At 39.8% G+C, this 23,003-nt stretch overlaps 1 protein-coding gene across 10 annotated transcripts in view; it reads right to left on the reverse strand.

The window, feature by feature from the left end:
* LOC125463260 (voltage-dependent calcium channel subunit alpha-2/delta-1) overlaps positions 1–23,003 on the reverse strand; it is a 617,517-nt gene that overhangs the window by 71,450 nt on the left and 523,064 nt on the right. For all 10 annotated transcript variants that reach the window (XM_059654605.1, XM_059654607.1, XM_048554305.2 and 7 more), the window contains 2 exons: positions 22,253–22,313; positions 19,551–19,648 (listed from right to left, as the gene is read on the reverse strand). In XM_059654605.1, coding sequence (XP_059510588.1) covers positions 19,551–19,648; positions 22,253–22,313 — 159 coding nt within the window. The remainder of the gene's footprint in view (positions 1–19,550; positions 19,649–22,252; positions 22,314–23,003) is intronic.

The raw sequence follows: 23,003 nt of genomic DNA on the forward strand, positions 1-23,003 counted from the left end.
GTAGATAACGCAAATGCCTTGGACCATGTGATGTACGGGATTTTGAGGGGAGTGAAGCAGAAAGGCAGAGCATTGAATAGAGTCTGTCAGCAAAGTGAATGACTATGGAGAAAACCTAAAACATTTAAGCCATAAATAAAGCTGATACAACAAGCAATCCATAATTTCAGGGCCTCCCAAAGTGACTCAAAGCCAAATGCATCTGTTAAGTAATTACAGTCTGACAGTTGAGTTGACACACACTACTTTTTTTCTACAGGAATTAACAAGTGTTCCTAATTTATGCCAACAAGTTAAATATATTTTCAGCAAGCAGTTCAAGTCATGTAGGCCTCAACCATGAGGGCGGGGAGGGATGGTTCAAACTGCAGTTTAGAAATGATTAGAACAACACAGAAGGCCTTACTAAAATGTATTGTGTCAGTACTAATGCATTGTGCCTTTACATGTGCGGGTGAATGCAAGAGACACAGGAAGATTTCAACTTATCCACAGTCCAGCTCACAGAAGAAGCCAGTAACATTAAAGGTAATGTCTGCAGGAGCTTTGCAGACACAGATAAGGCAACAAGCATCAGGAAGAGGAATTCCAGTTTGATGGATTATGTTGCTGAGCAGCTTGTCACTGAGGTGGAAATAATGTACCACCAAATATTTCTTTGTTTGTACTTTCCCTAAATGAATGATATTTAATTTTATTTCTCCCAGCTCCCTTTTCCCATTGCTCTGTGTGCTCATCTTTCTAATTTGTTGTATACTCCAGCATCATTTGAACTAAATAAAACTGGAATGCAGGTTTTGCGATGCAATTTAAATCCTATGAGACAGGAGAATATAGCCATACTCATGTTGGATTACGTGAGAATGCAGGTTCATCCTCTCAAAGATTTATGTGATACATGTGTATATTCAACCAGTGAATTAAACTGAAACACAGGCATACAATTTCTGCATCATAAACAACTGCTAGAAGGGGATATTACCAACTTTACAAAACATTAGCATGTTAAAAATGCATTTATGGATATTATTATCTTTAATACATTTATATCTTTAGGGGGCATTCTCATCCAGGTCCACGTCCATTATTTTCTGCTCCAAATTCTTCTCAACCAATTTGAATGCACATATGCAGCAGTTACCAGATTGGAGATATCAGCCACATCCTCTAGAGTAAACATCATAAAATTTCCCAAACTGCAATAACTCAATTCATTTTGATTTTTTTTAACCTATTAATATTTCCACTGCTACCAACTGAAATTAAAAATCTTTTCTATTTCCCGTGTGTCGATAATGATTTGTTATTCCAATTAGGTGCAATTTCCATGGATCTAAATTCCAATTAAGAAGCGCTCCCCTGGAGTATATGCATCATTTGAAAGTGATGAGGACATACTGCAACTGTGTACTAGAGTCCTTATGACAACAAAAGTGGCCAATGTGGCTTCTAGATTCTTTGTGTCTCATGCATTTTTTGCAGTGAACTTCTCCACCTTATTTAGGCAAGCCATGAATAAAAACAATAGGATTTTGAAACCTGCCAAGTGGATTCTCTGCTTTAATTAATTTAATAAATAAATTCTGCAGTTTCTGGCGTTCAAACGGAATTCAGTCATCAAAATATTTGGGGACAAACAGTATAGCATACCATTTTTTTTGGAGGCAAATATATTGTGATTTATGCAGGAAAATGCTTTCACTTGTTTTCTTTCTCGAAGCAGTTTGTAAGTTTTGAATAATTACTTCTTTCTAATGATGTTTATCTTTGCATTAGGTAGCGCTGAAATGATGGTCTGGGGGGTGTGAGCCGTAGGAAGAGGTGATGGGCTTCGGGAGATTTGGAGAAACACTGAAGAAAATGGGGTGTGGGGATGGCATTGGGAGGAGACCAGGATCTCTTTGGAATCTCTGCAGTGCTGGGTGAGTGCACAGATTTGGGGAAAAATTGAGGGTAGCACATTGGAAATCTTTCCATTTTTTTTACATAAATAGCTGATATTCCCTGGTAAGTTTTTGTACTGTGCTTCTGTTGTCTTTCACTTTTGGTACATCACACCATCCATTTATAACCCTGTATTCTCCCACTGTATCACTGTAAACTCTTCCTTTTCCTAGTTCTTTGTTTCCTTTTGTTTCCTCCCTTCTTTCTAACTTTCTCCTTTTTTGTATTCTGAGCAGCTCTTTCTTTCCCTTGTTTAGTCACCCCTCATCTATTTCTAGTTGCTTCTCCTTTTTCCTTGCCTCTTTTAGGTTGCCTTCTCTTCTTATCCTTTTCTTTTGTCCGCTTTTCATCTTTTCTGGTTTGTGATCTCTGTCTTCATCATATTTCCTTCCTCATGAATATGTTATGGTTGGTTGTTTTGTCCTTTCACTCTGTGTTCTCTTATCTATTTTCGCATTTATTGTTCATTACTGCCTTCACTCCTACCTCTTAGATTTCATATTCTTGTAATCTAGTTTTCTCCCTAATGGATTTACTTTTTCTTCATTTTTGATTTGCTTTGTCTCATGTGCATTTTTAATTTGCTCTGGTTCTCTTCAATATTGATTTTGCCTCCATTCTAACACTCTTTGATTTTAAGGCAAAGAAGATTTGCATTAATATACTGCCTCTCATAACCTCTGGTCACCCTAAAGTGCTCTACAGCCAATGAAATACTTTCAAAGTGAGTTCACTGATAAAAACCAAAAGATGTGACAGGAAACTGGCATACAGCAAAATCCCACCAACAGCAATATGATCATGACCAAATGATACTTTGTTGTGATGCTGACTGAGGGATAGGGGCAGCACGGTGGCTCAGTGGTTGGCACCGCAGCCTCACAGCACCAGAGACCCAGGTTCAATTCCAGCCTCAGGCAACTGTCTGTGTGGAATTTGCACATTATCCCCATGACGACATGGGTTTCCTCCGGCTGCTTTGGCTTCATCCTACCATCCAAAGTTGTGCAGGTTAGTTGGATTGGCCATGCTAAATTGCCTGTAGTGTTCAGGGGTGTGTGGGTTATAGGGGGATGGGTCTGGGTGGGATGCTTCAAGGGGCGGTATGGACTTGTTGGGCTGAAGGGCCTGTTTCCACACTGTAGGGAATCTAATCATAACCGTTGAACAGGACCACAGTGATAACTTCCCAACAATCTTCAAAGGTGGCACCCATGGGATTTTTTAAGTCCACTTGACGGAGCACCTGGAGGTTCACCTGGACATTTCACCTGAATGACACCACCCAGGTTCAACAGTCCAGCACCTCTATGATATTGCACTTGAGTACCAGTCTACATTTCTGCTGTCAAGTGTCTGGAATGATCCTGAACCTCCTTGTTGCTTCTCCAACTCTGCTTTTGTGTCTTTACTAGAAATGTGATGGATCAAGCTTCAAGAATTTAGAACCCATAACAAAAGGCTGGCTGTCTCATCGCGCCAAGGCTGGCTCACTGAAGGAACAATCCTTTAATCTAATACCCCCATGCCATTTTTTAAAAAATGAAAGTGGTATCTGTCAGAGGGCTAAAACATGACAATAGTTTAAATCTGAATGCATTTCCAACTACTAAATAAGTTAATTATCAGTAAAATCATCTCAAAGGGCCTAATAATACTGAAGTAATTATCACACCTTATAGCAACTTTCTTTCGGGAAAATAGTGTCAGTTATAATCCAAACAATTGCCAGCCCGGCCACCCCAGTGCCAACATGTGCTCCTATGCATTCATTAAAAATAAAGTTCACATCAATGCTCCACTTCAACTCCAAAACTTCTCCCCCTGACCCTCATCTTCCACTAAATAATGTGACTAATGCTTGACTATGAAACCAGTCTGTGAAGGGTCTTCAATATCTCAGTGAACAATGACTATTTCAATTGAAACTCTGAGCAGTCGCTGCTGGCAGGTTGCTTGATCAGAGGAAGACAGAAACAAGCTCACAACCAACCCTTATTTCAGCCCATGTCTGGGATCCAAAACCAACACACTGGCTGCTAATCACTGTATCAATCAGGAGCAGCAAGAAAAATGATTCTAATTTTAAAAAATTCATTCACAGGATGAGGGCATCGCTGTTTATTTATTGCACATCCCAACCTGCCCAGAGGGCAGTTAAGGGTCAACCGGATTGCTGAGGGTCTGGAGTCACATGTAGGCCAGAACACGTAAGGATGACAGCTTCCTTCCTTAAAGGATATTAGTGAACCAGATAGGTTTTCCCGACAATCAATAGTGGATTCATGGTCATCATTAGACTCATGGTTCCAGATTTTGTTTTGAATTCAAATTCTATCATCTGCCATGGAGGGATTTGAACTTGGGTCCCTTCAACAATATCTGGTTCTCTAGATTAATAGTCCAGTGATAATGCTATTAGGCCATCATCTCCTGTCCTAAATTACATCAAATAATCTCCAGCATGGAGAGTCGAAAGTAGGGGTATTGTCAACCTCATAGGGCAGCACTGCAGCAATGATGTGAATCCTGGAGATACCATAAAAATTCCATGGGTCAGCGGGTGGAGGGGTGGGTGGGGTGACTCCGAGGTTGTTTAGAGCAAGCAGCGAGCTGAATCTGTCAGGTACATGTTCTGGTTTCCATGTCAAGTCTTCTCAACATCTAATTTATTTGGCGGGTTTGGTAAGATCGAAAACTGTATATTAATAAGGCGAGCTGTGGTGTTAATAAGACTTTTAACAAGTAATAATCTCCCTTAATTGGCAACTCACCACCGCCTAGCGAGAAATTCACCACGCTGCTTGCAAACAGCATGAAAATTTGAAAGATCTGCTCACGATATCGAGATCAGCCTCGTTGGATTTCTCAGCCAATTCGGCCACAAATCTCACTGTAGGCCACATTCCTCAGGCTCCACAAGATGTTGTCCATTGTTTTGAAATAAATCAGTTTATTGGAAGCCTCATTAAAAACTTCTCAGCTTCAACTTTGCTTGCTAGGCTCAATCACATTACTCATTATCCCAATAGCAATAGAGCATAACTCTCCAAAACACACCTCAAGTATCCACTCCAGATGAGATTCAGGTGCTCTGTGGCATTTTCAATGTTTAAAGGCCATTTTTCCACCTCAATTGACCCTCTTGCCTTTTCTCCTTCCAACAGACAGCAATAATTGAACATTATGGAATTTGACAGCTTCGAGAAGTGCTTCAGCAATCATACAGCGTTTCTGTAAGTACTTTAAAATGTACCTTTGACCAAGATGTTCTCATATTTCCTTCTGTGCCTCTGCGTCAAATCTAGTTTGATAGTGCTCCTGTAAAGTTCCTTCAGGCATTTTTACCATGTTAAAGGCACTAAATGTGTGACATTTCTGTGGTTCATTGGCTGTAGGAGGAGACTCCCGTGGTTTAGCAATCTATGGAGCAGAAATCTGGTTTCCATTAAAACTGGGGTGTTGAAATTCCAGTCTGCATCACTCAAAAATTTCTGAGGCTTTGCGTCATTGAGAGGGATTCTTCAAATTTGGCAGCAGTGAATGGGTGGGAGGATTACAACATGGTCAGCTGTGGAGAGTCCTGTCTGGCAGCAGGGAGAAGCTCTCCTGAGTTCTAGTAGAATTGAGAAAGAAAATCTGTGTGCAACTCCAGTGAAATGGGAACTTATGGAAATTCCACCTCTTACCGACCTTGATGAGATGTATTGTTCGATGGAGGAGGTGGGAGAAGCAGATTTGGGTTGGTGCAGGAAGGGAAGAAATTTGTAAATCTTGATGGTTTAGGAGGCCAGTTATGTTCTGCCTACTTCCCAATGCAGCTGTGAGTGCCTTTCTGTCCAGCGAGACCAGCACTTTTTCCCTTAGTTCCTTCCCACCTTTCTGTACTGTACCATCTACAGTCCTGATGCCCACCTATTTCAATTTATTCTTGAAGACCAAGTGATATAAACGGGAGCCATGCACATAAGCACAATCAACAGGCTAGGTAGAGAGGCAAGTGAACACAAGGTTGGAGGCCTCAAGAGAGGCACAGAAGCTGATGGCTCAATTATAGGGTGAAGGCAAAGGGTAAATGACTCTCAGGATAGTAACACTTTCTTTGTGTGGTTTATGATCACATGTATGAGTTACAAGGCACACTAGTCAAAGAGAAAACAAGGTCATAAACTATCTTTAGGCTAGGGCGTCTTAAAAACAGTGTTTATTGTGTATTAACAGTAAATACTATAATACACAGAGTTCAGAGAAATACCAGTCTCTCATTTCATTGGGACATTATTGAAAGACTACACCAGACAGCCTAATACTGGTTTGTTTACTCTAATTGCTTCCAGCATTCACATACCAAGAATTCAGGCTTCTACCAAGCTCTCCAAGCATTTCTCTCCATTTTCTTAAGTTCACCCCAATTGTGTTATTTATGTCCAGTGAGGAGAAGCTCTCTGGCATCATTACACGTGTTGCTCCAGGTTCCCCTAGTAACAGTTACAGAGAAAAAGCAATAAAGGCTGGTGGTATCTGGCAGCAGTGTGAGAATTGATGGGGATCTTATTGCAGTGGAGATACAAAGGTGACCCACCGAAAATCAGTTGTATTTTCAAGTTAGAAACATCAGGCTGCATTTTCTGAGGACAGCAAATCAATCACTTTGCTGTTCTGCTAACCTTTTACTTACCCTGACTCGGCTCCACGTTTTGGACCTCGAGATCCACAAAGTGGACCTGCACTTTGGGGCTCAGTATTGGAGGCCAAACTACCCTATTTTTACAGCAGTAATTGCTGTAATCCAGAATTTAAAGATCCAAAGCCTCTTTGACAAGGAGAGCAGTTAGATGTCTAAAGTAAGTGGACAAAGTAGCATATAGGTTGGTGAAGGGGCAGGGAATCAGTTAAATGTGGTAGGAGTGTTTGAGGGTAGGATGGCAAATGGGTGGGTGAGTGTCATGGTGCTAATTAGGTCAGCAAGAAGGGTGGCAGGCAAGTGAGGGGTTAGACTGTAAAGTGGGTGAGTGAGTGTGGGTGACAAGTGCACAGATGAGGGGAGTTACAATGTGGGTGGGTGAAGATTATGTGGAAGTTGAGAGAGGTGGTCGGGAGGCAGGTATACAAGCAGTTAAGGAGGAGAGTGTTTGAGGGGTTAGGGTCATAGGTGGGTAGTTGAAAGGTGAGGGGATAGAGTGGCATTAGGATAGATATTAGGGTGGCAGGTGGATTGTTGAATGGGCAGTGTGCCAGTTGGTTAAGAGAGAAAGAGGTGAGAGATGGGGTAATGATACAGGCAGGTGAGGGGCCTTAGTGGTCAGTGCATGAGGGTTAGACTGACAAGTGGATCAAAGGGTAGATCAGATGGCAAGGGGAACTGCATTGGGGCGAGTGGGGACACACCTTTGTGTGACCCTGGGGATTCACATCTTTTCAGAGGGAGGCCAAGGTATTGATCAGGGTGAGGCTTGGTGAGGGGGTTCAAAAACAAGGTTGCTGGAAAAGCTCATCACATCTGGCAGCATCTGTGAAGAAAAAAAAGAGTTAATGTTATGGGTCCAGTGACCCTTCCACAGAACCTTGGTGGGTAGGTGATTTGGCTGTTGTTTGTGGGGAATAGGGGTCAATGGAGTGTTGAGGGATCAAATTTATAGTTATCCAGGATTTAGAGTAGGCTTTAATCCTTCAGACTTTTCCCAAGTAACTATTCATGAAAGTAGGTCAGAACCCTCTGATTTCTCTAAATTTAATTCAGTTGTCCACTTTTCCTGAAGGTTCTAGAAACACAGTACTGGTCCATCGGCAGTTTCAAATTCCCAGGCAATTATCGTGTGGCCAATGTATTGGAGGGACCCCCTACAGCGTCTACCAGGATGCATCTAGTCTCCAACTTTCCAGAGACTGGAATATCTATGACACCAACAGATTGCAGAGGCCCAAAACTGGACTCTACGCTGCCACCTAGAGGTCTCAATGTTAAGGATGAATCCCAACCACCTCAAAGATGAAATTCAGAGGACTGAACCAGATGGAGTAAAACCAATAACAATATTTCAGCCTTATAGAAAATTGTGACAGCAACAATTTAATGGTAATAGCATGACAGGAAATCAAGATAGACTTACAGGAAGAATTTCAGTTTATTATGGGTGGTATTTGTTCAGCTTGTCACAATAACTCACAAGCAAATTAAATCCAATAATAAATGCCTAATCACATCTTTTGAAGCAATTCATTCTGAAATGCTTCTTGTCTACGTGAAATGCAGGAGCATGTGTCACAAGGACTGAAATGTGAACTGAACCACACAGTGCAAAACACGGCATCAAACTATAATTGAATAAATAAATGCCAAGTGGAGGTGGATACAGTTTTAATTTCCTGACAAATAAGATGAATCAGCAGCTATTTACTTGCAAGCCACAGAATAAATTCTCCTTTCATCTATTTCAAATAAAACTCCCGAGGAAATGCAGGTGTCTTACAAACATGAGGCATTTATAAACAAGGGCCACACTGTCTTATTAGAGAAGTCGGGCCATACAGATAGGTTCAGCACAGCCTGACTGGCTGCAGATTTCATACATTTCTTGGGAGTAACTCCTGAGGACAATAAATCCTCATTATTTACATCTGGCTTCTCTTTCTGCTGTTGTCTGATTCACCAGAAAGACTGAGATGCTTTTTTCACCATTTTCCATTTTCTCTGAGACAAAACTGATAAACTATGACATACAAAGCAACAAGCCAGAGGTAGAAAAACAGTGGATACTGTTGTGTTTCAATCTTAGTCCAGAGCTGAATCTCATTAAAGAGATGCAGAAAAGTAAATCTGGCAAAATGTAAAAACTTAAGGGTATATTCATTTCTACTCTACAGATATATTACAGCACATGGAATCTATAGCCAGTGCTATTCTGAAAGGGATCCCTAGCTTCAATTTGTTTTGCCAAGTGATAGAAGTAAACACACAGATTTCGTTAGCCCTTAGTATGGGTTCATTTGTTCAGATAATGTCAGTTCTGACCTCCAAGCATTTCTTCTGTTTACTTACACTATATACAAGAACATCCCAGAGTCCCCAAACATCTCTGCACAAAACTATGACTGTTTCGACCTTTGAATGGATTCGCTATCACACGACTGCCTGAAGTCACAGTTACATCATAGAGATAGTGAAGAAATTGGTCAAATGACTCCAGATTCACTGGATTTCATGAGAGTTCCAGTGGATCGGGAAGCAGCTAATATGACACCCGTATACAAGAAAGGAGGGAGACAGAAAACCGAAAACTCTAGGTCAGTTGGCTTAAAACTTGTCTTTGGGAAATGCAAGAAATCATTATCAAAGAAGAAATAGCAAGACATTTAGAAGAGGCTGACACAATAAGGGGTCAACATATTTTTGTGAAGGGGAAATCTTGATTGCCAACTATGCCAGAGTTCTTTGAGGATATAACAAGTGGAGTTGATAAAGGAGAGCTGGTCGAAGCTTTTTAGAAGGCATGTGATAAAGTGATGCACAAAAGGTCATTGCACAAGATAGGAGATCACCATATTGGGGGATAATGTATTAGCGTGGATAAAGGATTGGTTAACGCACAGAATTTAAAAACTGGGAAGTCTTCTTATAACTGTATAGGGTTTTGGTGAGGCTGTATCTGTAGTACTGTGCATATTGTTGTTTGCAGTATTTATGATATAGAGGTTCTGGTGTGGGACTAGGGTGGACAAGGTCAGAAATCACACAACACCAGGTTATAGTCCAACAGGTTTATTTGAAAACATAAGCTTGTGTTTTCAAATAATCCTGTTGGACGGTAACACGGTGTTGTGTGATTTCTGACCTTGCAGTATTTAAGAATGGATGCTCTGGCAATGGAGGTAGGACAAAGGAGATTCACTAGACTGTTACCTGGGAAGAAGGCACTGATTTATTAGAATCAGATTAGCCATTATTCCATCTGGTTTAGAATAATAAGGGGTGACCTTGAAACATACAAGACTCTGAGGGGGAGCTTGACAGGGTAGACTTTAAGATGTTTCCACTAGTGGGTATATTTTCATCGAGGGGACATAGTTACAGAATAAAGCTACACCTTTCTAAAACTGAGATACATTCTCTCAGAGTGTAATGACTGTCTGGAATTCTCTACTCCAAAATGTTGTGGAGGCTAAATCAGAACCAGTATTTAAAGCGAAAGTGGATAGATTTTTATAATATATGTGAGCGAGGGCTATGATAAGCTGCTATGAAAGAGGATTTGAGGCCTACAGCAGTTCAGCCATGATCTTGCTGAATGGCACGGCAGGATTGAGGGGTCAAATGGCCCACTCCTATCCCTATTGCTCATGTTCTTATATCTCAGAGGTTCATCTGGCTATTCATTAAACCTTAAGCAGAAAATTACAGGGAGAGGGGCAGAGAAAATCAATAAGAAACCTGCCCTGCGCCCTGTAGACTGGCTAAATTTTTGGATAGTGAAACATATGTTCATACTGAAGGTTTATGAGGCTGATACCAGCTATGTGTCACACCTAGCAGGAAAGGATCAACAGATTGGGTCCTTCTTGAAAAATGACTGAGGAGTGATCTAATATAAATGCTTAAAATGGCAAAAAGGTATTGCTAGATTGAGTGCAATATATAGAATATTTCCTCTTGTGAAGAGAATTATAACTATAAGCCATAGTATAAGGCAGCTTCCAAGAAATCCATTAGGTATTTCAGGAGAAAGTTCTCAAACCAAAGTGGAGTCAGAATATGCATTTACTACCACATGCATATGACTGAAGCAAATAACATAGATGCATTAAGGGGAATTTAGATAAGCCCATGATGAGTCAGAAATGCAGAGTGGTAATGAAGATTTGGGTGAGCAAAGACGGGAGAAGGCTCAAGCAGTGCATAAATGCATCATGGACTGTTTGGGCTAAGTGGCCTCTTTCCATACTGAATATCCTGTGTACAATTTCATTTCCAGTGGGAGTTTTGACATAATGAATGGTAGATCAGGTTTGAGGGGATGAATGGTCTACTTCTGCTCCTACTTCATGCATTCATACATCCAGTTTCAACAACTGCCTTGAAACAAACTTGAACTCTAATATCGCTGCATAACATTAATTCTGTTTTGTGTTCTTCTGAGAAATTTAAATTTCATTTATGGTAATTAAGTGGCTCCAAAATCCATTCATAGAGTTATTTATTTACCCTGATGTAATACCATGTTACGTTGTAAAGTATGGATATTGCAGATCAGTTCAGGCTGCACTGGAGTCAGCTGGAGAAATATAGCTCTTCTCCCCAAATGAGAACAATTTCTCATTAAATAAGCACATCCCATTATTAAGGAAAGTCACACAAATAAGCTCCCCACTAGCCTTCAACTCTACCCAAGCGAAGCCCAGAAGAGGATGGGATGATGTCAGGATCCTGACCAGATATCATTTTTAGGGAGTTTACTTTCCTGAATGAAGCCAGGCCCACGTCCTCCTGGGAAAATTACTCCACAAGTAATGGAAAGCCTACTGCGTATTTAGAAATATGAAAAGATCATTTGACTCACCAGCAGACCTTCTTCCAAAACATTAACTCTCTCCTCACAGCATTCAATTTCCCACATTACAACAGTGATCACACTTTCTCGAAGAGAAGTATTTCCTTGATTGTAAATTGCTTTGGCAACTCCTGAGATTATGAAAGTTACGATCAAAATGTAAATCTTCCCAATTTCTGAAGAAGCACCTACATTTTGACCCATCGCTTGCACAATTTCACAGAGGTGGCCACGCTGTGGACTGCAAATGCTCACTGTCCCTCTTTGCAAATGTCCAATGAAAGGTCACTGATTTTTTAATAAGTCTGCCCCTTGGTGGGAGGAAAATCTGCCCTTGAGAGCTACTGGCTAATTGAATTCCCATCAGCACCAGAACCACATGCTGACCACTGCTCAGACTGCAAGTAGACTACAGAATGAAGACAGCCCTAGTGTCCAAACCCAGGTTAATCTGGGGTTTTGGATGGAGAATGAATGGGATCTGAGGGAGGGTTCAGGTTTTGGAGACTAGGTCAGAATGAACAAAGTGGAGTTACAAATTTGTGTGAGGTAGATGAAGGTGATGCACACTGAACACCCATTGAACCTTTTCCACTAAGCTGCTTAATAAATGGCCTTCTCACTCTTGCCCTTCTGCCCACATCGACCTTATCACAGTATGAGAGCTGTAATGCATAGATCAATTGGCTTTGTGCAAACTCAAGTGTTTATTAATTATCTGTCAAAAAATTTCAGATGGACTGTCAACTTAAGGGAACTAATTAGTCTACCGCTTTATGGGGACTGGGTTGGGGCAAACAGAAAAGTGGCATGCCCTTATCATATTTTATATAGCCCTACCCACCTCAAAAACCCACCCGTCAGGGGCCAACAAAATACAGCTCATTATTCTCAACATTAATCAGTCTTTCCAAATACTCATTTCATTGATACCCTTTCTGGTTGCAAACCGTGTTATATTTAGGTTTACTTTATTTACATCAATTTGCAACTTATTTGGTTCGATTAGCCCCATTTTGTAAGTGCCTTCTTCAAGATTTTTGCAATGCTTTGATATGGCTTTCAATTTCTATCTCACTGCCATATTGTTAACTCAAATTCTACATCTTCTGAGCTATACTGTAACAGATCTCAGAAATGTAGCTGAGATAACACGATGTAGAGCTGGATGAACACAACAGGCCAAGCAGCATCAGAGCAGCAGGAAAGCTTGACAATTTGGGTCGGGGCCCTTCTTCAGATTTCTGGGTCCCGACCCGAATTGTCAAGCTTTCCTGCTGCTCTGATGCTGCTTGGCCTGTTGTGTTCACCCAGCTCAAAACCGTGTTATCTCAGATTCTCCAGCATCGGCAATTCCTACTATCTCTTAGAAATGTAGCTGCTAAGCTGTATACTGAAAGTTCCATACAAGGATCACATGACAAATGAACAGGCACTTAAAATTGCAAGAGCAAAATCTCAAAAAAGTAACATCAGGAAAAGTATCTGCATTTCAGCAATTTGATCATAACTGAAAAACAACAGCATAAAGGATGCCATAGAGTTGCATACAAGCTACGCTAGGGGAATAAAGATGGCACAAGACAGATGGACGTGACATAACATGACAGCAAATCTCCTAATGTGAGTTGCAGCATAGGAGGAACATACTACTGTGGTCAGTTTGCCTGCACAAGGTTACTCCAGATTTGTCCGCCATTGATCAAGAGAGTTGTGTCCAAATAGGGCTACATTTTCACTGGGTTACATGAGCTTGGACATCCATAGCTGAGTTCCCATTATTCATTGTAACCAACTTGTTTCCTTGGGTACATGTTCGCACAGTCAGAAGGAGCAACATTTTTCTTAATATCAAAATGTGAAAGTACCATCCTATATTCTCAATGAAGAGGAACAGTGTGAAATGCCTTGGTGATGGTATGTATCACTCATGCTAATTTCACTTATGTGGAGGAAATGCCTAATCCAGTGGTTCGAAGGGAAAGAAATATTAGGATTAAGGTCAATACTTCAAAGAACAGTGATGTAGCAGACCACAAGTGATGTTTTCAATTTAACACTATAAAAAAAATGAGCAAGTCAGAGCAAACAAAACATTGTCCCAAGGTCAGTTTTACTCAGTTCAGTATTTCTTTGTCTGCAGCTGAGTTGCTTCATTTCCTGTTCTATCCCGGACCTATGTCTCAGTGTTCCACTGAATTCTCTCTCACTTCCCCTCCCAGTTACTCCAGTGAGTCGCATTACACTAACCCAGACTGCTGTATCTTTGATGAAAGTAATGGCTTTTTCTATATGTTGAATAATAAGCAAAGCTGCAGAAGCAATAAAATGAATTCCATGTTTTCAATTATTTAGTATTTATCTTAACAGAATTTCTCTGTTTTATATCACTTCAAATTCTACCTTAGATTTTATTTAAATAATCTAAAAGCAAATAAAAATGTCTCACATTTATATGGAGGCTTTCGACATAACATCAAAATGAAATATTTATTAAAAAATCGCTTGCAGTTTTATCTGCAGTTCCATCATATTCACAAAGTCTTAATTTGATTTGAGTAGCACTCATTATCCAAAATTACAGACTGAACTGACCTTTAATAGGAAGCATAAACATTAGGCCTCATGCAACTGACTACTGAAAGAGACATGACACTTTGGAATATAGTGCAGACTGCATTTCAGGAAATCAGACCACACAGGATGTTTTATTTATACAACAGTTTAACAGGATCTTAAAGGAAGTGACAGCAGAGATAGTGGATCACTTGGTTATAATATTCCAAAATTCCCTTGATGAAGGAAAAACATCAGTGGATTAGAAAATGCTAACATTACTCAAAAAGGAAAGAGGCAGAAACCAGTTAGTTTAACACATGTCATGGGGAAATTATTGGAAACCATAAGGAAGTAATAACAGGAAATTTCGAAAGTCAAAACGCAACCCAGCAAAGTCTGCATTGCTATATGAAGGGTGAAGTGAGTTTGACTAATTGGCTAGAGTTCTTCGAAGTTGTACAAGCAAAGTGGATAAGGGAGAGCCCGTGAATGTGATATATCTGGATTTCCAGAAAGGATTTGGTTTGATGCTGCACAAAAGGTTATTACACCAAGTTGGATCACATGGGGTTAGGGTTAATTTATTAGTTTGGATAGATGATTGGCTAACCAACAGGAAGCAGAGAGTCAGGATAAATGGGTCCCTGTGGTTGGCAAGATACAATTAAGGGGTGCTGCAGGGTTCAGTCCTTGGGCCCCAACTATGTGTAATCTATACAAATGACCTGGATGGGGGGATAAAGGGCCTTGTAGCCAAATTTGCAGATGACACTAAAATAGATGGGAAGATAAACTGCAGTAAAGAAATAGGGAATTTGTAAATGGATATGGATAGGCTAGGCAGATAGAGTTTAATGTGGATAAGTGAGAAGTTATTCATTTTGGTCAGAAGAGTAGAAAGTCAACATAATATCGAAGTGGAGTGAAACTTTAGATTCTTTTGGAGCAGAGGGATTTGAATGTGTTTCTGGCTGAATTGCAGAGTAAGTAATTTGGCAGGTGTCCTTGCGCATGAATGACTAAAAGTAGGATTGCAGGTGCAGTAGATAATTAAAAAGGCAAATGGAATTTTGTCTGCCATTGCTAGGGGGATGGAGTTTAAAATCAGGGAGGCTATGCTGCAGCTGTATAGGGTCCTGGTAAGGCCACACCTGGAGTACTGTGTGCAGTTTTGGTCTCCTTGCTTGAGAAGAGATATTCTAGCACTGGAGGGGGTGCAGAGGAGATTCACTCGGTTGATTCCAGAGTTGAGAGGATTGGATTATGAGGACAGACTGAGTAGACTGGGATTATACTCATTGGAATTCAGAAGAATGAGGGGAGATCTTATAGAAACGTATAAAAGATTATGAAGGGAATGGATAAAGTGGAGGCAGGGAGGTTGTTTCCACTAGCAGGTGAAACTAAGATGAGAGGGCATTGCTTCAAAATAAAGGGAAGCAGATGTAGGACTGAGGTCAGGAGGAACTTCTTCACCCAAATGTGAATCTGTGGAATTCCCTGCCCAGTGAAGCGGTTGAAGCTACCTCGCTGAATGTTTTTAACACAAGGCTGGATAAATTTTTGAACAGTAAAGGAATTAAGGGTTATGGTGAGTGGGCGGGTAAGTGGATCAAAAAGATCAGCCATGATCCTATTCAATGGTGGGGCAGGCTCGAGGGGCCAGATGGCCTACTCCTGCTCCTAGTTCTTATGTTCTTATTGAGATGTCTTTTAAATGTTGTAACTGTACCTGCATCCACCACTTCCTCTGGCAGTTCATTCCACACATGAACCACGTTCTGTGTAAAAAAAAAAGTTGCCCCTTATGTCCTTTTGAAAACTTTCTCTTCTCACCCTAAAAATATGCCTCCTATTTGTGAACATCTCCAACCCGGGGAAAGGACCCCTACTATTCACTTTATCTGTTCCCTTTCTGATTTTATAAACCTGTATATGGACATTCCTCAAGCTTCTACTCTCCAGTAGGAAAAGCGCCAGCCTATCCAGCCTATTTTTATAACTCAAATTCTCCATTCCCAGAAATATCTTTGTATTTCTTTTCTAAACCCCTCTCCAGCTTAACAGTATCCATCCTATGGCAGCGAAAGCAGAACCGGACACAGTATTCCAGAAGAGGCCTCATCAACATCCTGTACAACCTCAGCATACCCACACAGAGTACAGTGGATGTCAGTACATTGAGGAAATATAAGGAGATGATAGGTAGATTTTTCATTAGTAATGGTTGAAGGAGAGTAGTCAAGGAAAGTGAGTTGAAGCTGAGATGACAGCAGTCATGATTCTGAGGGGCCGAATTGCCTACGCCTGCTCTGAGTTCTTATGTTCTGATGTCCAACATACACAGGCTTTGGAAAATTTTTTTAAACACTATTTTTAAATATCAAAGGTATGTCTGGAAGAAATTTTTTCAACGTATTTGATGCCAATCGTCCAATCTTTAAAGGATATCTGATATTCCTAGGTGGATTCAAGGTATGGTCCAATCTAGCCAGACACTTTAACTGGGTGTTAATTTGATGCTGGCACAATAAGATATTCTGAAACCTGTAACATATTCTATAACCCAAGCAAGGTAAAAGCTTTAAATGTTGTCCAAGATAAGGCAGTCCACTTCGGCAGCTAACCATTATTGTATATACCCACGCCTTTATTACTGCATGTATGACTCATAAGATACAGAAACTTACCTGTACTGTAACTCCTTATAAGCAGAACGTACATTTGTAATCTGCACTAGAAACTAGAAAGACAAGGTTGGGAGTTGCATGCAAACACCATCAACTCTACGTCACTTACTCATTTACACACAATGTTGAATTGGCTACATATTACAGTTTCTTCAATATTGCTGGGCATTAAGCTCAGAATTCCCAACATAAGAATCATGAGCAAGAGTAGGCCTTCCAACTGATCAAGGATGCTTCACAATTCATTGAAATTGTTACGACATGAACTCTACCTTTCTGCCCAATTTTCACCTCACTTAATTCCCTTAGTGTCAAGAAATCTAACAATCTCAGTCTTGAATATTCTGATCAACTCACTGCCCTCAGCAGTTTGGAGTGAGAGTTCAATAGATTCGTAACCTTTAGAGGACAGAAGTTTCTCATCTTAGTCCTCACAGCAGCAGTCCATCATACAGATTGGAGTGGTTTAAGAAGACAGCCCATCATTATCTTTTCATGGGAAATTAGCAGTGAACAGTAAGCATTGGCCATGTTAGTAATGCTTAATTTCAAGAATTTTTAAAACAAACACATTTGGAAAATCTTGGACTGTGTCCTTCATTCAATGAAAATTCCCTTCTCCTTGTATCTGACAGCCTAAGCTACGATTTTAACTGCAGGCAGCTAATTTTACATGCAAACATTTGCAAAAGCAATCTATTTCTCAGCGAAGAGGTATAGCCAGATGACCAAATTACAAAGGTGCAAGTCAGCATAACTGTCTGCAATGATTATAATAATTTCTCTGAGATTATCAGATGTGGTGAAAGCCTTGGTCAGTGTTACTACTCTTTATAAATGCTCCTTGCAGGAATGACATTCATTAAAGCAATTCTTCACAGCCAGATGATAGAAAATATGCTGAGATGTAAAGTGCCACTTTGGAAAATTTGTTTTTTGACTGATTTTCCTGGAATTGTGCCGATAAAGAAAACATTAAAAAATTCTTAAGTGAAGGGCTATCTCTGACTAGCTGAAATTTGAATGCAGTTTATCAATACAGACCAATTTTTAGATGCCCTTCAATCAAGGGAAGCTATTTTGTTTAAAGGTACAATTCCAGGAAACTAAATACAATATAATTTTCCAAAGTGGCATTTTACATCTCATTTTCTATCAACTGATTCTGAAGAATTGCTTTAATGAATATCATTTCCATGAGGAGTATTGAAAATGATTGGCAACACTGGCTAAGACTCTCACCACGTCTGATAACCTCTCCACCATGACAAAAACACTGACAATCCCCAAGAATCAGAAGTCCTCATTTCCAATTTTGCAGCGGTGGGCTTCTGGGCATCCTATGCTTCACGGCTGGATTCCTGGAGATGGCTGTTCCAACTCAAATCCGATTTTGGTTCACTTGTTGTCAGGTTCGTGGACTGCACACAACAAATGACAACTATATCAGTGAAACCCCTTTGGATACTGTCCTGTGACTTTAGGAGTAGGGGTGGGCAGGGGAATGATGAGGTGCTCTGGGTGAAGGGGGTTGTTATGCCTCTTGGGGTTGCAAGAGGCAGAAGAAGTAGTCAAGAATGTGTTGAACATGTGTATAAACGTCTTGGAGCTGCCAAAGTTGTCAAAGAATTGTCAACATTATCAAACAACTTTGAATACAAATGCTTGTTTTCATGGGGGATTGGCTTAAGGTAAATTGGTGTGCTGAATGTATTTGTTCACAGCAATGACATTAATAAATACACAATGATGTCAACGTGGCCCCTGAGGTTTGATCATGTCAGATACCAGCACTGAGGGTAAGGAATTGGCTTCAGGGATTTGACAGGCTTGGAGGCAGGGTAGATGGACATCAAGATAATAGGGATTGCAAGGATGGGGCATGTGGAATTTGTGGAGAGTGAATAGGATGGGATGAGTGAAGGTTAGAGGGATGCTTTTGGTTTAATTTATTGCTTATGAAACTGCAATACAGTGCCAGTGCTGGGAGGCAGGTCTTGCACTCAGCTCACACTTGTAGCCAGCAGCCTCTGCTCTCATTTCGATATTGCCTAGTCCACCAACCAAAGAACTCTGTCACCCTGGAATGAATATCTGTCCATTTGGCCAATGTTTCTTCAGGTCCAGCTTGTGAAACCAGGAAGTATCTCATCACTCGCTCCTGGTGCTGCAGTGAAAGGTGGGGCCATTATGTCCAATTCTGCTACGTTAGCACTGCAGGCTAGGACATTTTTTTGTTAGAATTCCAAGTATATATTAATGAGGTAGAATCAAACTAATATGTCAGGAGTCTGGAGTGAATATTCCTTCAGAATCAATGCTCTATCATAATTCAAAAGGATTTGTTCTTCCATGCCTGAGTTTCAGGCAGGATTACCTGCCTAACATAATGGTATCTATCTGCTTTGTGCAACATGCAGTGAGCTTTCTGAATTCAATTAGCTGGTTCATTCTTTAAATAGTTGCAAGATGTCATCTATATATACCTATGCATTTCCAATCCAAAAATCTACAACAAAGAAAGTAATCCATTGCTTGCTGTTATGCATGAAATTATGAGCCAGCTCTGGTTCCTCTGCTGAAAATAAAGGAAACTGGTTATCATCTTTCTCCCTCCTCAGCTTGCTGCTAAACCTAGGCTCAGTTTTGCCTCACTATAATTTTGTTAACCATTTTCTCCCTTCATCGTTTCACTCACTGTGACCTTACAGCAAAGGTTTTGATTCTTTGGCAACTTCTTTTCAATTTTTCACAAAAGAGCGTTAAAGATTTGAAATGTTATATACCACAGACAATGGAGAATGGTACTTACATTCCGGAGAATTTGGAGTTTGCCGGTCAATAATATTAATAAAGTTCTCAAGGAATGATGTATTGTTGCTTGAAGGAGTCAGCCCATTGCAGTATTCCCTGAAAGGCATTGTTAACACATTCACCCTATAACAGCCTTCCTGTATGTAAACAAACATGGTCACTACGAGAAGAAAATGTACAACCGGACAGTGGCAGCAACACTCGGGAAGAGGAATTGGCTCTACACACCACAGCACACAGAGCACAGCAACCTGCAAACCATGTAAACAGCACTGACTGCAGAACAACACCATCAAGGCTGGATTTGAAAGGTGCCAACTGCACTTAGAAATTTCCAACTTGCCAACTAGCCAAAATTAAGTACATCAGAGGAAAATCTACTCGCTTCTTTCAATTTTACATCCGTGCTTATTTTTATTTAATGCTGAAATTCCTTGAGTCTTTCTGTCTTATGTGATAATGTAGTCATGACTATAACTAAAATACATTTATTTTCAAAATTTACATTTTCCATCCCACTTCAGCTCCCTTCCTTTCCTAATTTCCTACTTTCAATTGCAGGGCCATGACAATCAGTAGTAAATATCTTATCCAAGGGGTCACTCCATATTTGAAGCTAGGTACTCAATGCATCATTCACTGAGAGTAGAACAGTCTGGTCAACGTTGTCCTCATCCATTTGTACTGATTTCCAAGAAGGAAACTTGGTAATGGACTGGAGCTGGCCTATTCTCCCCATTCTTAGTCAGCAATAGGTATTGGTTGGTGCAGCCAAACAGGAGCAAGGATCAGTTGATTCAACACAGCTGAGAAGAGGACCAGGATCGTTTTGGCTTGTATGTGTAGCAAACTGACTCATTTGACTGAAATAAGAGCCCTAATTATCTCTGCCAAGAATTAATTTGTTTTGTGAGAGCTAAAAGTTAAGTGAAGTTTCCATTTAACATCTCAGACAGCTAATATTGAATAATAGACAGAGCATATTTCCAGAATGGAAGCCAATATGTAAAATCTGCCAAGATGACAGCTACTGTATTACAGTACACTCCAACAACAAATCCATTCTATTTCTTGTTTACTCCAAAGTATAGAGAAATTATACAGGAGCCTGAAATAATAGAAATTAATAGCAGGGTTTTCAAAAATGCCTTTCTCATGCCTAAATACTCATTTTTATTCCATCTGCTGCACAGTGTAATGCCCTTTCTGATCTAGGGGCTAGTTCTGCTGCAAATTAGAAATTGAATACATTTAGACTAAGTGATAAAGGATTTTATTCTATAAACGACATTTGAGAACGTAATTCATATTTTTGTGTGGTTGTAGAGGCTCATGTGCTGTCAATTTAAATACTTTGTTTCAGCAGTTGTGCAGTTTAAATATCAATAGTTATGGAAATTTGTTCCAGATGTGTCTTGAAGCAAATTCATTTCTAACATATATAAAAATTAGCGCTCGTTTTGTTGTGGACGAACCTCAATTATGCTACAATGTATTTTACTTCAGGGAAGTAGAGTTGTCACATTAATGGCTTTATGCACACTGCTGATTCTGCAGATATTTTCTCATCAACCTGTTTTGATTTGATTTGATTTATTGTGGTCACATGTACCTAAGTAGAGTGAAAAGTTTTTTTGCCTGCAGTACAGGCAGATCATAACAGTTCAGAGATGTTCCAACTTCCATCGGGAGCAGGTGAGGCTTGTACCTCAGCCTCCTGACTCAGAGGTAAGGATACTACCATCACACCACAACAGCTCCTTCTGATTCTGTCAAATTGTGATGAATGTTCCAGTTGTAACAGTAACCTTTCTAAGTTTCAGGTTTCAACTAGCCAAGTATTGAGAGATTGACGTGGTAATTTTAAGTGACTGTGGCCAGGTATTGTTTACTCTCAAAATGCAGATTGTGAATGAACATTCTAGACTCTCAGGCAGCTGTCAATTTTTAAATGACACCTGAATATTCTTCAAAGATAATTTTTAGTTCTCCTTTTTTACTAACTGCTCTTGAATTTAAATTTAGATTTATTTCTCAGTTTTAAATATTTCTTTTTAAAAATTTATTCCTGTTTGCATTTTTTGCGCTTTTAAAAAATTCTGCACTTCATTGAAATGTTCACTAAAACTAAGAGTGATGCTAGGACTTTAATTTACAACAAGTCTCTTTTGTATTGGTACATCAGTGTCTAAAAAAATACTATGAACGTATGACCTCAACCTATTAATCAATATTCAGGGACCATTTTTAATTCAATCAATATATGTGGATCAACTCAAATTAGGGTATTCAAGATCACTGCACATTTTAAATAGTTCCCATGCCATCAAGACATTGTTGTTTCTCAAAATGATTATAAGTGGGAATGCGGTCAACATTGAGAAATCCGTGAATAGCTAAGAAAATACTCATTGCCTATGAGAAATGTACTTAGGATGTAAACCTGTTTAATGCAGCTGAAATGGGTCAGATGAGAAGTGCATCAGAAAAGGAAGCTCTTTACCACAGGCCAACTTCAGCTTTTTAAAATCCAGTCCAAAATCCAGAGATTTCCCAAAGTTGACACCAATCTGGACACCTCTGAAAGTGTTTTTATCCCTAGTGCCAGAAGCTTGCAAGTCATAGCAAATCAAAGACCCTCCTTCCAAAAACAGCCATGCTTTACATGCGCTCTTACAACAAATCATTAAACGGAGCTACCTTGGGGCGACAAATACATATCCTGTTGTGTCGAAGTTATCGGGCAGTATTGATTCTAAGTCTGAAAAGAAACAATTGTTAAATGTTCATTATAACGTCTGTTTGTGTCTCTTAGATAGCCAGAACTTGACATGGAAAAGTTTGAATTGAATTTCTCTTACCAAAATAGCAAAAATAATTTATCACCAACTAATTTTTTTTCACAAAGAGCCGCATTATAGAAAATACACAGGCAGCAGGCAGTAATTCATGTAAAAAAAAACATGCTAAAGCTATTAATGTAATGGTAATGGACACCAAGAGCTAATAGATATAGATCAGATACAATAAACACAGAAGAATATTTGATAGGGATAGGAGCACTAGTGCATTCAGTATAATCTAAAGACAAGACAACAAGGAAATTGACCAACAAAAGGATACTTGCCCTTGCGTTTGGCTGTCAGAATCCATCAGAAAGAGAAAGCAGGGAACAGGAAAAAGGGTCAAGTAGAAGGGATTATAAACAATATTTTATTCAATGGGTGCTTGAATAAAAATATTGTGCTATACTGGGAAACTTAATGCACAGTAGAAGTCTGAAAAAGACACACTCGCTTGGAGACTGAAAACTGTATGTGATCACCATTAATGCTGCCTTCGAGAAGCTGTATCATTTAAAGGTCTGTTTACTAAGCAATCTACATATGTAAACACAGAGATAATACAAGTCTGGTTATAAATAAGGGTCTGGGTTCAGGTAATAGCATGC

Source organism: Stegostoma tigrinum, chromosome 25 (assembly GCF_030684315.1).
Source record: "Stegostoma tigrinum isolate sSteTig4 chromosome 25, sSteTig4.hap1, whole genome shotgun sequence".
Classification (NCBI taxonomy): Eukaryota; Metazoa; Chordata; class Chondrichthyes; order Orectolobiformes; family Stegostomatidae; genus Stegostoma; species Stegostoma tigrinum.